The 16,745-nt window shown below is 37.5% G+C and overlaps 1 protein-coding gene and 1 long non-coding RNA gene across 2 annotated transcripts; both read left to right on the top strand.

Moving 5' to 3' along the window:
• The first annotated feature begins 6,281 nt into the window (after positions 1-6,281).
• Positions 6,282-12,515, top strand: LOC140170853 (GLIPR1-like protein 1). The gene is made up of 6 exons (XM_072194065.1): positions 6,282-6,521; positions 7,591-7,791; positions 9,445-9,663; positions 11,273-11,400; positions 12,244-12,344; positions 12,508-12,515. Exons 1-6 carry the CDS (start codon positions 6,402-6,404, stop codon positions 12,513-12,515), a joined length of 777 nt encoding a protein of 258 aa, XP_072050166.1. The 5' UTR covers positions 6,282-6,401.
• Positions 12,516-14,255: 1,740 nt separating this feature from the next.
• LOC140172183 (uncharacterized) lies at positions 14,256-16,443 on the top strand. Its single transcript, XR_011861692.1, has 4 exons — positions 14,256-14,352; positions 14,682-14,792; positions 15,259-15,286; positions 15,842-16,443. It is a non-coding gene; the product is annotated as an uncharacterized lncRNA (long non-coding RNA).
• Positions 16,444-16,745: the final 302 nt, after the last annotated feature.

The raw sequence follows: 16,745 nt of genomic DNA, 5'->3' as shown, positions 1-16,745 counted from the left end.
TATAATTGCCAAAGAGGGCGCTTTTCACTTGCACAATTTTTTGAGACAGGCTGTAGTTATCCAATGTGCATGATATCTTCGTCTCATGAATAAAAAGTAGCAGTTGCAGCGACATAAAACTATATCTATTCAAGTAAAATATCCGATTGCTTATTCACTTATTCATATTTTACCATCTCTCTGGTTTGTGGAAATATATATATATATATACCTATTCAAAATAGATGTCCATGTTACACTTTGTCCAAGTATGAGTATTCAAGGCCTTATCTACATGGTATATTTGAATATTATTCGCCGTCGAAGTGACGTCATAATCGGAATAACTACCATAGCAATAGATGAACACAATTTTTGAATAGATCGCCCTGCACTACAAGCAGATTACACGAATCACATGATGTCAGCAAACATAGATTGAACACAATACCGCTCTTTTCAAAGATACTAATCTTACAGGTGCGAGTGATCAGCCTCTATTTGACATCTATGGTTCAATGCATCGGTACCGCGTGAACGTTGTAGTGCAGGGCGATATAATCAAAATTGTATTCATCTATTTTATTGCTATGGTAGTTAACCCGATTAACTACGTCACTTCAACGGCGAATAGTGATATTTCTTTTAAAGCTTATTTTGTTTGAAGGATAATACAAACAACTGGTTCCTTTTGCGTACTATATATTTCTAGAGTTTCTTGCCTTTATGGGTGTGATATACATAGAATGTGTCAACAGCCTGTACATGTAGGGACTACTGCACATCATGAGTAAATTTCATTAACATGCTTTTAAAATAGTTTCCTGTAGGTGGCTTAAAAACCTTAATGCAAAATTAGGCTACAAAATATTTTACAGAGTCAGGATGTAGGTACAGGCTGTATCACAAAGATTGGTACCCATCAGTTCCTAGTGATTATGGACAGGACTACCACATCAAAATAATGTAACATCGTATCCATCTCATTTATAGGTAAATGTTACACCAAAAAAACGTTGACAACGTAAAGAAAGCAGCAAGTTTAAAAAGCCCCCACCTCGGCTCACTTTTTGAAACTTGGTCCCATTTGTAAAAGATACTGATTTAATCTTTGTCATAATTATCAACTTAAAACATTTCCAGAAGTGTTATGTATCTTTAATGTGCCGATGCGATATTAAGTTGTTAGCATTCTGGAACGATCAGAAAGGTTATTATGTTGTTCTTGGCCAATATCCTATATATGTTTTGTTTTATAATAATTATTAAGTTCATGACCAATGATTGAATTAAACGAATAACAAGAAGGCATGTTAATGGCAATGATGCTATTGTTTAAACGTTAAAAACACCGATTTGCTGTTGATATTCACAATGGGACCAAGTTTCAAAAAGTGAGCCGAGGTGGGAGCTTTTTAAACTTGCTGCTTACTTTACGTTGTCAACGTTTTTTTGGTGGATTTTCTTTCTTTTTATGAATGTAGCCAAGCAGCTTTAAGCTTGGAAAGTCATCGGGTTACGAAATACTCCATAAAACGAATAAAACGAAAAATAGATGTTTGAAATTATGTTATCCTTGATTTATGACAGTAAATAATTTAATAAAACTTTATCAGCCGTTTATTTTGAAAACTTGCTGGTCACTGCTACCGCGTGACTGTAATGTTAATAGGGATACATATACATTTTAATATACTTTAATTGTTCAAGGCAACTAAGAAAATGTAAATATGAACAACACATACCCAATTTTGACGATGCCAGCGAGACACAGAGTCAGTCCGATTTACTTCAAATTGAAACTATGTAGCAAGGCTTATACTACGGAAGCGTCTAAGTGCCACGACTTAGCAAGATAATTATGTTTTAATGATTGTGGTTTTAGTAGCCCTGCGGGGCAATCTAGTTGGATATCCAAATTTCGCGGTTGATAGTTCTTTGTAGCCCTGCGGGCAATCGAGTTGGATTTCCTATTAAGCGGTTTGTAGTTTTAATTTCCCTCATTCTTCATGCCCTACCCTCTATTGGGGGTTAATTTTGGATAACTATACTTCGCGGTGTGTGGTTCTTTGTAGCCCTGCGGGGCAATCTAGTTGGATATCCAAATTTCGCGGTTGATAGTTCTTTGTAGCTCTCGGGGGCCGTCGAGTCGGTTTCCTATTAAGCGGCGGTTGTTGGCGGTCTTTCGCTGTTTGTAGTTTTAATTTCCCTCATTCTTCATGCCCTACCCTCAATCGGGGGTTAATTTATAGTTTAAGCTTGTTGGATAACTATAATTCGCGGTGTGTGGTTCTTTGTAGCCCTGCGGGGCAATCTCGTTGGATATCCAAATTTCGCCGTTGATAGTTATTTAGATTTATAGATCTAGTTGGATTTCCCTATTAAGCGGCGGTTGTTGGCGGTCTTTCGCGGTTTGTGGTTTTGATTTCCCTCATTCTTTATGCCCTACCCTCTATCGGGGTTAATTTATAGTTTAAGCTTGTTGGATAACTATACTTCACAGTGTGTGGTTTTTGAAGCCCTGCGGGGCAATATAGCTGGATGTCTCAAGCCCTGCTCTCTATCGAGGGTTAATTAAATAGCTTAAGCTTGTTGGCTATCAAAATTTCGCGGCTTGTGGTTCTTTACAGCCTTGTGGAAAATCTTGTTGCACATTCCTATAGGCTGTGTCAAGTTGTTCTGTGTGTCTGTGGCGGGGACAGTCCCTCCTTTCAATAGGCCTTTGTGTATTTTTGCCGCTTTGCTAATTTGTCTTTACGTATGACTTTAATGGCCTTCCATATTTGGATACGTTTTTGTCCCTGCTGGCCTTCCATATTAGTGGAACAATTTTTCACACCTATAGAATGTATGCAACAAACCAACCGGAATGGTATAACAATTGAAATGACAGTCATGTAGGAATACATTTATTTTATTTATAACAATTCGGTCAGAGACCAGGCGAGAACCCAATAGTGCCTATGCACTAAATTAAAGGGTGGCCTAATTACACCAAACACAAAATAAAAGGGACAGACAAAAATGGATGAGAAAAATAAATCAAGACCAAACAAATGAGGTGGAGAAGAAGATGGCTAGCACACCTGGTCATTAATGGCAGATTTGAAGGCAGCCAGGGATGGACATTTGACTACAGTGTCAGGAAGGTAATTCCATAGGGTAGGTGCATATGGGAAAAAGATTTTTGAGACAGAGAGAGACGGGAAAACGGAATAACAAGGGCGCAGCTGTTGAGATTGCGAAGGCCAGGGCGCGGGTGCAGTTTAAATGGGTTTGGCGAAGAGCAAAGCTTGTGAAGGATTTTGTACAAGTGGCAGAGTGTGGCCAGATCGCGACGTTTGGAGAGGAGGGGGAGGTCTACTTTTGAAAGTAGATCCTCATGGGAAAGCTTCCATTCCTGCAAGATCACACGGAAGGCAAAGCGCTGGGTGGATTCTAACCGGTTTGTGAGCGTCTGGTTTAAAGGGTGGTATGTGATTGAGCCATATTCAAGGGTTGGACGAACAAGAGCCAGATATAGAGAACGGCGGATATGGAGTGGGGCATTGTGGAAAGATCTGTGAAGGAAGCCTATTGTTCTACGAGCTTTCTTGCAAATGCTATCAACATGGCCTTTCCAGGAGAGATTATTACTGATCCATATGCCTAGAAATTTAACAGAGCTAACTCTTTCAATGGGCTGTTGATTCATATAGAGTTGCATCTGTGGGTAAGGTTCCTTTTTTGTTGATATTATCATGGTCTTGGTTTTGCTGGCATTGGCTGAGAGATGGTTGGAACGGAACCAGTTATGGATAGCATTAATGTCCTCTTGGAAACCCGTCAAATCAGAATTGCAAGTAAGAGGCTTATAAAGTGTGGTGTCATCTGCATAGAGCACCAAGGCACTGTCCTGGGAGAAATTAGAAAGGCAAAGATCGTTAGCATAGATAAGAAAAAGAAGAGGGCCCAGGACAGAGCCTTGAGGTACTCCAGAGATGACAGGGGCCGGATCAGAAGTAACGCCATGAACCGCTATTACCTGCGTTCTGTTGGAAAGATACGAACGTAACCAGGACATGAGTGGACCAGTGATGCCAACAGATCTGAGTTTTAGCAGCAAAGGACCATGGGGTACTCTGTCGAAAGCCTTTGTAAGATCGAAGAGGGCCACAGCAACATCGTGCCGGTTCTCCAGAGCATTATACCAGTCATGAAGGGCTGTTGTTAAGGCATCAGAGGTTGAGGACTTGGGGAGAAAACCAAATTGCCGGGGAGTGAGAATGTTGTTCTGATTGAGATATTGGAGGATGTGCTGGTGAATGACTCTTTCCATGCGGTTACTGATGATCGGCTGAAGCGATATAGGACGGTAGTTGGAGGCAGACTAGCGGTCACCAGATTTAAAGATCGGAATCACACGGGAAAGCTTCCACGCGCTTGGGACGCAGCCAGTATGAAGGGATAGATTGAACAGTTGAGCAAGGAGAGGAGAGACAGAAAAGGCTGTGTTCTTCAGCATCACACTGGTGATCCCATCTACACCGGCGGCAGAGTTGTTTTTCAGTTTGCGGATAAGCTTATGGATTTCACCAGTGTAGCAGCTGAAATGAGAAATAGAGGAAACTGTATCATAGTTAGAAATAAAAGAATCAGACACTTCATCTTGGTTGAAACATTCAGAGAAGAAGCAACTAAAGACATTGGCAACGTCACATGGGGTGTTGGCAGTGACATCTTTGTAGTGGATACTGTCCGGAATGGAAGACTGAGAGGACTTGGATTTAACATAACCCCAGAAGCGTTTGCCAGGAGAGTTGTTATCAAGCAGGTTGGAAAAATAATCTTGTTTGGCATACTTAAGCTGATTAGAAAGTTTGTTTCTAACCTCTTTATACTTCTTATAATCATTAGTCTTCTTGGACTTTTTCCACTGATTGAACAATCTGTGCTTCTTTCTAATGAGTTTACGAAGCTCTGAATTCAGCCACGGAGAGTCATTGGTCTTACATTTAACAGACTTTTGAGGTATATAAGTACACATGGTCTGCATAAAGTTCTACGATAGCTGAAGATGACAGAGGGACAGGTCTCTAGATCGATTCAACAACCATTCGTACATATTACATGTTTTATTGTCCTATTAGCATGCGAATCGCCCCGTGGTAGGACCGAACTTTATTTAAATGAGAAAATATTGGTAACCTGATCTAGTTTCTTGTGTTATTCAGATTGTTGTGTTGTTCAGATTTAAATAAATAAAGAAAGTAATAAAGAGATTTCTTTTATTATTTGATCTGCTAGCGGCTGCACTATAGGTTTTTTTTTTTTTTTAGGCCTTTAATATAATAAATAATAAACCTGAGAATCAAACATCTTGCTTTGATAAAAAAAAAATAATAAAAAAAATTCAGTGAGGGCGTCCTCCTCAGCAAATGTTATAATATGGCTTTAATTATTATCGATATAATTATGTTCTTAGAGATGTGTGATCAGATCGATAGCTTTATCCCTCCACTTTTTTTAATTTCTTGCTATCAACATAATGGGCTGAGATTTTGGAAAAGAAAGCTTATATTTTTCCGGTGAAATTTTAGGCCTGAAATAGGTTCCGTTTACTATTATGAACGAAAAAGTGATAGCCTCATCCCCATCAGATTATGTCTTTTTATCAAATTAACTCATTTGTTTTGGGAGATGGCTAATAAAAGGCAGGAAGTAGGCATATTGTGTACACATTGATCCTGTTTTACAATAAAATAAATTATTGATATATACACGTTTTCCAATTAAATTAGGCCTAGGCTTATAAATATAGACCTAGCCTACAATGAGCGCAATGACAATCCATACGTTTGTTCACCAAATCATTATCAAAACCAATCACCAAGTTGTACTGTATCAAGGTTGTTTGCTAAGTTGAACGCTTATCACTCTTTATCAATATTATGTTGATAGTTATGTCCACAGTAACAATAAATAATCTCACAAAATAAATCGCCTAATAGCCTAAACCCTTCCAATCTCGATTGTTTTTGCGTCTGCAGCAGGCCTTTTTACAGCGAATAACGATGCGTAAAAAACAACTACAACAAAAAATAAAAATAATGATTCATAACTGAGTTTAAAATACCGGTGTCTATATTAATCATAGTTGAGGCACCAGGAAATTGTAGCAAATACAAGTATTAATAAACACAAGTAAGAACATTATCCACGGAGGAAAGGACGTAACGACTGGTGGCCGTTTCTCTTACGCTTCATTTCACGTAAACTGAGCAATCATCATTATGTCTCGAATAATGTTTTCATTACTTATATTACTGCATCTTGTCAATTTAAGTTTTATTCTCGCAAAGCCAGCGCAAACGTCACAAAGTTCAAACTTACGAGAAAGAGAAGAGCTGTCCCAAGAGTTTCTGGACATACTTTATACAACCATGCCTACTTCGTATGAAACTGGTGTATATGAGTTTACAGTTCTTGAAACGCAAACTACATTGGATCAACATGAGTTGATGAGTTCGGTGACACCAACGACTGGCAATATGATATATTTGGTAAGTTTAAACTCTTCTTAAGTAGAGGTATTATGTATTTGCTAGAGTAGGCCTGTTGAATGACTGGAAGATACTGAAAAGATGATGTTAAGGGGGTACTACACCCCTGTGGTAAATTGTGACTATTTTTGCAGTTTTCTCAAAAAATGATAACACAATGGTAACAAAAGTTATGTATATTATTGGGGCAAGGAATCCAATTACTACACTGGAATTTCAGTGATTCAAGACAAGTGGTTCAGTATATATGATCGGAAATGAGGTACATTCTTGCAGTACCTCTTTTCTTATCATAAATAATGAACCGCTTGTCTTGGGTCATTGAAATTCCAGTGCAGTAATTTGATTCCTTGCCCCTATAATATACATAAGTTTTGTTACCACTGTGTTATTAGTTTTTGAGAAAAATGCAAAAATAGACACAAATTTATCGAGGGGTGTAGTACACCCTTAATTGATCACTACATGTTTTGTTTCGTACAACTACAATCCCGGTCATAAATAGTTGGAACACTTGTGTCAAAGTAGGACTGTTTGAAACCACATTTTTGTTATACTTTACATCATAAAATTTCGCTTTCTTTGGTGTGAAGTCTGAACCCTTCCCTACTAACCCTCCCCTGCCTCCACTAATGATTTGTAGGTTAATTGTATAACAAGTCATAAACTATACATTCTTGACATTTCAAGCGTATCCACTGTTGCATTTCGAAGAGACCAGCTTGAAGAAACATCAAAATTGATGGATACCAATTATTTTGATACAGTATAATCATTGCGTGTATTTAAAGTGACTGAGCCTCTCTTCTATGTGTATTTCTCATTAAAATTATGTACCCGTTCAAGTCCAAAATATTTTTTCTAAATCGCAGTTGAGGCACCAGGAAAATTGTAGCAAATAAAAGTATTAATATAAAAAACAAAATTTGCGATACGCTGGTTGCCGTTTTTATTACGCTCTCATTTAACGTAAATCATTGTAAACTGAGCAATCATGTCCCGAATAACGTTTTCATTACTTACATTCTTGTATCTTATCAATTTAAGTTTAAATTTTACTCTCGCAAAGCCAACGCAAACGTCACAAAGTTCAAACTTACGAGAGATAGAAGAGCTGTCCCAAGAGTTTCTGGACATACTTACAAACAGGGCTACTTCGTATGAAGCTGGTGTACATGAGTTTACCGTTCTTGAAAAGCAAGCTATATTGTATCAACATAATGAGTTACGAAGTTCGGTGACGCCAACGGCTGGCAATATGAGATATCTGGTAAGTTTAAACTCTTCTTTTTATGTATTCGTATAGCCCGTTAAATGATTTGAAGAAAATATAGTTGATAATAACTGTATTAATTAATCGATATGTTTTTATACAACATTTATTAGAAACTCGTGTGCCTAACCCGAACGCCTACACTGCAAATTTTCCCGAACACATGACGCTTCTCAGACGCGTCCGAGGTGTTCATAATTGTCTCTTTAGAACACTGGTATTTTTGAAATTATGATAAGCCTTGCGCACTAGTGTTCTTTTAGTATAACGTAGAACACACATTATTGATCAGACGTGTCACAAGTGTTCTGAATGATTATATTGAATACTGGTGTTCAAAAATGGAACGCATGTAGTAATGATACCGATGTGGATGAGCAGATAGAGGCGTTCGAGAGCTGCGACGTGTCAGCTAGAAATACACGGTGCTCTTATGAAGGAGGGATATAAGTAACAACAACAACAATGGCGATGCAACGTGGAAACGCTAGCGCTATTCCAAACTCTCTTTTTCAAGACAAAATGGGATGATAGTGAGAGTAAATTCGAAGGATTTAGGGAAGAATGAAATTCAGGGCAACTTTGGGAGCGACTCGGAGCTAGTATATCTGTTGACAGCGATGAACAAGCATCGGAGAGACACAAGAGGGCGAGATGGTCGAGCAGTCAAGGCGTTGCGCTCCCGGGTTGCGCTGTCGGCCGGGAGATACGATCGGCGAGGGTTCGTGCCTTGTGCTTGCCTTAGGTGAAAAGTCTCGGATTTCATCGGAATTCTTCGGAACACCGCCATTATCTTGTTTATACTACCATGCATTTGTTTATTGTCGAGTAATGAGATTTTGAAAATGTATAAATAAAAGTTGAACACCGGCATTCTGAAAATCAATGTTTGAACACGTGTCATGTGTTAAAAAACCGTTACATTTCTTTCATGTGTCCGAGGTGTTCATAGATAGTAATTTTGAACACCAGTGTTTAAAGGATTAGAACACGTTACACTAGTGTTCTGAGGTAATAACACCTGTGTTCTCTACATTAACACTAGTGTTCTCTAAATAAGTTGAACACGTGTCATGTGTTAAAAAACCGTTACAGTAATGAACGCGTTCCATGTGTTCTGGCCAATTTGCAGTGTATCCTTCCTTTCTTCCTTTCTTTCTTTCTTTCTTTCTTTCTTTCTTTCTTTCTTTCATTCTTTCTTTCTTTCTTTCTTTCTTTCTTTCTTTCTTTCTTTCTTTCTTTCTTTCTTTCTTTCTTTCTTTCTTTCTTTCTTTCTTTCTTTCTTTCTTTCTTTCTTTCTTTCCTTATAATAAGCATGAGTGGTTGTGGAATCGAACTAGAGACATATCCCTCTGACACTGTCCACCAACATGGTTGCCATTTCAATTGTTCAATTTTAATTGCAGTTGGTTTTGTTCGATAGAGTTGACATATATGGGATGAAAAGATGAAAAGAAATATAGCGGAAATGAAATTATTGAATCAAAATAAAGTTAAGAAAAATGAAAGTCGTAAGAGCAGTATTAGTTTGAGTCTGGTCTAAGGCAGTCAAATTCTGATGCCTATACTTTTTATCGTGTTTTTGGCGTGGTTTCGAATCTCGCTGGTGCATGTTATTAATTTTGTAGTCATGTCTTGTTTTCTCTGTAGACTTGGGACGAGACATTAGCCTCTCACGCAGGTGATTGGGCGACACAGTGTAACTGGTGGCATGAGACCATAAATGGCGAGGGACAGAATCTATGGCTTGGCGGCTCAAAACCTAATGCAGTACAACCAGTCCAAGCTTGGTATTATAACGAAGTGGACAACTACAAATTTGAGCTAAATACTTGTTATGAAAATAAAGTCTGTGGACATTACTTTCAGGTAAATGCAGTAATTTTTGTCCATCCCTAACATTGTTGTTAACTAATGGATTTATCTTACTATAAATAGGGGAATGTTGTATGTATGTGGTTTATGTTAAAGGCTCCGTCAGTTTCGATCCACATGTCGCCAAATTCATACGGGAGATCGAGGAATATACGGGAAATTGCCTCCACTTTATTTGGTTGAAATCGGTCAAGAATTGGCTGCAAAAACAGTGAAAATATGGGTAAAAACGGGGTTTTTGTTATGAAAATCAGTTACCAGCCTGCGCGTCACTGCAGCTGGCAGGCAACGCGTCGGCGCGCGAGCGTAATGCGCACTACGCCAATGCGCGCGTAAACGGCGCAGAGCCACGCGACTTGCGAGCCAGAGACCAGTGGACATGATAATACAGAAAGAAGGAAAAATAAATAAAAATTAAAGGACAAAAAGGTACATGGACGGGTCACGGGATTATGATAAAGATGAACAAAAATATGTGTTGTATAAACAAAATGAAGCGGTAGACCTATACTATAAAGAAAAATGAAATTAAAATGACAAAAGAGGTACGAGTAATTAGGCCAACGGGTTAAATTAACTAAATGAAACGGGAACGAAACAAAGAAGGAAAGAAACTAATCAGGAAATGTAAGAAAAAAAAAAAGAAGCTATAATAATGATAACAGAATTAAATAAAAAACATGGAAACGGGAAATCACAAGCAGCAAATAAAAAATGAAGCTAAAAGGGAAATGTAACAAATAACAGATTTAGAAAAAAATGGGAACGGGTTTAAATAAATAAATAACATGGAAACGGAAAATCAAAATGTATTTTTTCGATGATTCTACCTGTCCAGTAATTCTTCCTGTTATAGTGAACGTTCCCATTTACTCATCTAGCGGGGACCCGCGCGAAGCGCGGGTATCCCGCTAGTCTCAATAAAACCAGAACCCAACTTTGACCCATATTTTCTCATACTAGGGCATGATATTTAAAATATAACTTTTACTATAATTATAGTGTGCGTTTTTAGATTTACGGATTTAATCACGTTACCGTTGTTCATCACCGTTTGACAACGATGCGTCTGCGTCGTCTGCGTGGTTTACTTCGCGTTCAGAACACCCAAACGCACTGTTTAAAAACGGTACTGAACAACGGTTAAAATGATTAAATCACTTTCATCAACGAAAAGATGATTAAGATTGTCTAATTGACTTGATTATTTCATGAAGAATGTCAGTTAAGCCATTGCCACTCAACATTTCAAGAAGATCGCTGATTTCTAATCTGTTAAAACTACAGAATAAAACGGTAATGTTTAGCCGCTTCCGCCAAAGTAATGAATTCAACATGTAAGCTTGTATACATTCCAATCATGACGAAATTTACGTATCAATGTACCATATGCTGTAGCTGGTACCAAACGATAGCTGTCGTTTTCCTCTATTATGTGATACCAAAATATGTACCAAGTAGTTCAAGTCATGTAAGCGCTTAATATGAGCGTTTTGAGTGCACCGGGAAAAATCTGTTGATTTTTTATACCCGTTACACTCTTCCTCCTTCTTAGTAAGACGATGGTTAAAGCAAGTGAACTGTATTCTTCTTATTTGTACAGGTTACTTGGGCTAAAGCTTCAAAGGTGGGATGCGTTCAGGCATTCTGTCCGGAAGTCACTAAAAAGAACGACACACATTTCTGGACGTCACAGAACGCTTGGATTTTTAACTGTCATTATGATGTCGGGTAAGTATTACCATGATTACTGATGTTAACGATTGTGTATTAGACCAGTAATTTGTCCAAGTTGGACTCGGACCGGTTTATACATGAAGATTGCCTGAACCTGAGTCGGACAAGTATAATATTGATTAAAGCCATAGTATACGATTTCAGTCAAATTTTAAGTTCATTATTCTTGCCAAATGTATGAAATAATATAGGTATCCAGCAAACACAAACATTTTCTTTACAAGTTTATTCAAAACGTTTTTATAACATTTAAATGTCGGGCTATATAAAAAGATCATGAATACGTTTCAAACGTTATTGCAAAATATTTTGGGCAAACATTTTTGTAAAATATTTTGTCAACAGCTAACATTGTCTTAGAATGTTTTGGATCATGTTTTCAAAAATGTTTTGTGAATGTTATTAAACGTTCTTATACCCTTTACATAACCCTACATTTAAAACTTTTCTTTAAAACGTTGCGTGTTTGCTGGGTAGCAACTGTCAAGAAGTTTTTATGGTAATTTTAAGCTGTAATTATGGGGTTAAACGATAGAAAAATATATTGGCTGCTTAACTGTAGAGATCTATGGGTAATTTAAAAGACTGGTTCAAACTGTGACTGATTCCACTTAAGTGTAAGTTGGGACCTGTGTAAACATATCAATATGCCAAAAATCAGGTTTAAAAAACAATCATGTAAAAACATTGTACATTATGGCTTTAACTGCTCGCTGGTTGGTTAAGACATTAAAACTGACCTGGAGTGAACAATCAGAGATTTTTAATCGGTATAACATTTTTTACATAATGCTTAAAGTAAATTTTTAATATCATTGTTATTATTTTGTGATACAGTGTTTACAAGAGAATCAGACCTTACATAGAAGATGAGCCGTGCGCAGTGTGTTCCGAGGATTATCGCAAATGCATGACAGGAAAACTATGCCGAAAACCAAGTCAGTCGCAATACCTTAATTCGAATTCAAAAGAATACAGATTAAAGACCAAAGTAATCTACCATTAATATGAAATGAAATGGAAGAAAATGAACCTCCAAACCACTCTTTCTTATGATATTTGTGACAATAATAATTGGATCTTAATCTATTCTGTTTTCAGGTCAATGAGGAACGGATAATATTGCCAATTGCGGTAAGATACTTCGCTTCATTGGTATTAAATTGATTAATTTTAGCTATACGATCCCTTATAGACCACTTGGCATGTGACGTCATTGCCCGGCAGTATGCGCGCGAATTATGGCAATTACCTTTGTTCTTTGCCCTGCAGTGTGCGTGCGCATCGTAGTTTGCTAAGGGACCGCTCATTATTTACAGGGGAGGGGGGCCGGAGAAAATGTGGGGGGGGGGGGCTATGTGATTTTCACTTTAACAAACAGGGGGGTTGTGTGATTTTATTTTTCCTGATAGGGAGGGTAAGGTGAAATTTAATATTAAATTATTAACTATGATTATGATTCACTACAATATTTACCTCATATTTGGCCATTTTAGCCACAAAAATATCAATTTTTGCGCGCTTCGCGCAAATTTATTTCTGCAGCGTATTTGGAGTTTAGCTTCAATATGGCAACAGTTTTGTGCACTTTGCATGCATTTGTGTCATAAACTTATTCTCTCACCAAAAGGGGCTGGATTCACATAATACTTCAAGAAATTTTTCCAACAACCTCATGTCAAAAAGAAATCTATGCCACTGTTCATCAGCACATTAGCCATATGGCAAGTGAGTCCCCTCCCCTGCTCAGTAGACAGATCAATTGTTACAAAACTTATGATTTGCATCTTCCTTTTGGTCTATTTTAGACCCTAAATTAACCCCATTTTTGTAGTATCAAAATGCCAAATTGCCGCGCGCAAGGCGCACATTTTATATCTCAGAAAAACCATTTGGTGAGTAGATTTGCGTAGAGTTATAATTCCACCCATTCTATAATGTAAATCATAAATATGAGTGCTAGGGCAGCTCCTCTGATGCTTGGAAAAAGCATAAAACTTGTATACTGGATCAAAATACTGGTACTAAATTAACCAAAACTTGTGAAAGCCATATATATGCATCATCCTTTGGAATGATTTTATAGGCCACATATTGTCCTCAATTTTGTTCATTTTAGCTTTTTTTTCTGTGCGCTTCGAGCGCATTTGTCCAGGGAATGTTCTTTTCGTAGCAGATCAGTGGGACGATTTGGAAATTTTGCCCCCTGGCTCGGTGACTCCATTACATCTCTCTTTGAATTTTAGCATTGAAATAGCATATTTTCTGGGGACATCTTGGAAAAAAAACTTGGATTACAAATGTGGGGAGAGGGGTGTCTTCTATACGAAGAGCCAGAGGTGGCAATCATGTTGCCATGCCCAGGGGCCATCAAAAGGTGAATCCGGCCATGGTATACCAGCAAAATGTATTTCTCGATGTGAGGGGGTGGGGGGGTACGTATTTTTTGGCAGCAATAGGGGGGTTATGTAATTTTAGATGCTGCTAATAGGGGGTTGTGTAACTTTATGAACTCAATTTTGAAATCCCTCCGACCCCCCTCCCCTATAAATAATGAACGGTCCCTAAGGACACGTGTATTTTAAATCGCCCGCCACATTTCATATAGTACAAGAAAGCCATTGAACAGTGTAGCGGCTCGTCCAAGCATATCGACAGACGAGTCCCTCGCCTCTGTTGATAAACAGTGATGTCAAGTGGTCTATACGTTTGTGATTTATTAAAAGTACTTCGTTTCAATAAACATTGTAAAAATGCACAAGGGACCATCCGACCCCTGTCCTCCCCAAAAAAAAAGCAAAATCTTTTAATTCGATCCACTCAAACAGCGTTGTCGTTAATATCGTTTAGATTGCCGACTTGGCCATTGTGGAGTTGGTGCCAGGAATCATGAAGATTGTCTATGTGATTGCTGTGAAGAAGGTTATTGGACATCAACTTGCACACGTAAGGAGAATAAATACATTGTAAAACTAGCATTTCAGATATCGGAAAACCGATATAGACCTATACCGTACTACAAAATATAACACATTTTCAATTTTGAAATCAACCATTGTAATAAAGGAAAAACGGCGTTTTCCCTGATAATAACATAATAGGCTATACCTTTCGTGGATTTTAGGTAAAATTTGAAAACTGCAGGGCAATGAAGATAAATAAAACGAGGAAGCTTTCAAGTTATAGAATATTAAAGAAAATATATCATATTGCGTGTATGTGTTTTCAAAGTTAATTTTTCACGCATTTTTGGTCACTTGTCTTTTTCCATTTAGCATGTGCAGACAACCCATCTACCTGTGGTAAAGGGAACATCTATCCCGACAGTCGATACTGTATCTTTCCTACTGTCGTACAGAAATGTCCAGCCATGTGTGGGGAATGCGGTAAGTTTGAATGAAAATGAACAGAAATGTGTAGGAAGTATATATTTATTTTTATCAAGCCTGCCCATAATGGTTATTTATTGTTTAAAATTTTGTAAACCACAATGATCATTGGCGGTGCTTATCTACACGATGTCATCTTAAAGATAGTAAAGCACAGGTTTTGCAGGGGTCAGGTCTAGAATGAAATTAAGGAATGCAAACCCTCTGTTACTTACGTACTTACACATTAGCAATATTAGGAACCACACCTAGTTTGGATATATACCGCTATTGGGCCCGTTATACCGATATGAATTGTATTTAGCATAATAATAATAACATTTGCATAGTGTTATTAGTTTTCCTTAAATATACAGGGTACGATAGAGAAAGCTATCGGTACCGATCGATACTTCGATAACACTATTAGGACCAAAGTGTACGTGGTGCCTAAGCAATATTTTCTGTTTTCTTTACCACACAGATAAATGGAAATGTAGCTAAATGCGGTGGTAAGTAGTATTGAACTGACAGATTGTGCCATTACATTGCAATTGTAACCATCGAAATAAGGGGCACGGAATAAGAAGAGTAAAATTCTTCCTTTCGACTATTATGGGCCAGTGCTATTTTTAGGCTATAGCTACAATCAAGGACAATAATGTTTGCATACTTGAAATCTCCCAAACATTGATTGAGGGGGAATGGGGAAGGGAAGCGGTTAAGGGAACGGTTTGTACTTGTACAAATATGGTTGGTTTTATTCAGCTGGTGAAAGCAAATACAACAATTCTTGTATTAATTTAAATGCTTAGAATCTGCTCTATTCAATGATGTTTTCATTTACAGCGGATTCCTTCCTTTACAAAAGCACCACAAAAACACGAATTTCCTTTTTTTTTTATCTGCTTGTAACAGAAAAAACTTGTGTGTATTTTGGTTTGTATTGCCATATTTCATATTATTTGCGAAAGAATAATCAAGTTAAAATTTGACCAAAATCATGCTTCAAGGCTTTAAAAATACCACGTATTATTTAGTTGTTTATTTTTGTTCTCTTCATATAGGAAACTGATGAGCCTCAGATGATTTCTTTTCGGAATAGATTGGCATTGTTCTTACCGTGTTCTATTAAATTAAACAGGGCTGATTATCTGTGACAATTCATATACTTTGAAAACGTGCTTGATTTATTGTTGTTAATGAGTTATGTACGTTTTATAAAAGTGTTGTTGTTTCAGCCCTCTTTACAACATAACAAGCTGTGATATTTGAATTCTTCTTTGAATTTTTGCCAAAGCTCACTACCATTCGCAAGATGCTGTGAACTACCAAATCGCAACAGTTTAAAATAGTTGCTACTTGACAATTATAAGCAATGCTACGTTGCGTGTGATACCATCACACTTCATCAGGCAACTATGACCAAATCCAGCAGGTCAGTTACCTGATGAAGTGTGATGGTATCACACGCAACTTAGCAGTCCAGTATTTTGATTCAATTCCAAACTTCATGCTGCTACAACTGGATGACTGAGAACAAAGGAAGTTAATAACTTTGCATCGGTAATATTTCGGGCATTCTTATACACTCCAAGAATATACATTTCTCGGAATATACACTCCTAGGAATACCCCTCGGTTTAAAGCACAATGCTTAGATATTTCACAATACCTGAAAACAACAGACGGTATATCTAACTATCAAACCTTTCCAGTATGATTTTTATAATTGAGTAGATTTTGCAGATTTATTTATGCGTAATGTCTTGATATTCTAACACGCAATTCGCAATTGTAAATTTACATGACCATATTTGGAAAAATGCATTAAAATGAGTACAAACAAGCCTAGTATTGATTCAGTAGTTCTTAAGACAGCTCCTGATATTGTGAGAAAATATCTCAAAACTTGGACTTTTTTTTGTTGAAGCCTATCGTCATGATGATTAGTACGCTGAGCATTGAAGC

This window comes from Amphiura filiformis, chromosome 15, assembly GCF_039555335.1.
Source record: "Amphiura filiformis chromosome 15, Afil_fr2py, whole genome shotgun sequence".
NCBI lineage: Eukaryota > Metazoa > Echinodermata > Ophiuroidea > Amphilepidida > Amphiuridae > Amphiura > Amphiura filiformis.
Note: the sequence above shows the minus strand (reverse complement) of the source record. Positions and strands in the feature narration are given on the sequence as shown.

Excerpts from the sequence above, each read along its gene's own strand:
- LOC140170853 (XM_072194065.1), top strand. The coding sequence starts at position 6,402 with ATGCCTACTTCGTATGAAACTGGTGTATATGAGTTTACAGTTCTTGAA. Across the intron at positions 6,522-7,590 it reads CTGGCAATATGATATATTTG|CCAACGCAAACGTCACAAAG; the intron begins GTAAGTTTAAAC and ends ACTCTCGCAAAG. Across the intron at positions 9,664-11,272 it reads TCTGTGGACATTACTTTCAG|GTTACTTGGGCTAAAGCTTC; the intron begins GTAAATGCAGTA and ends TTATTTGTACAG.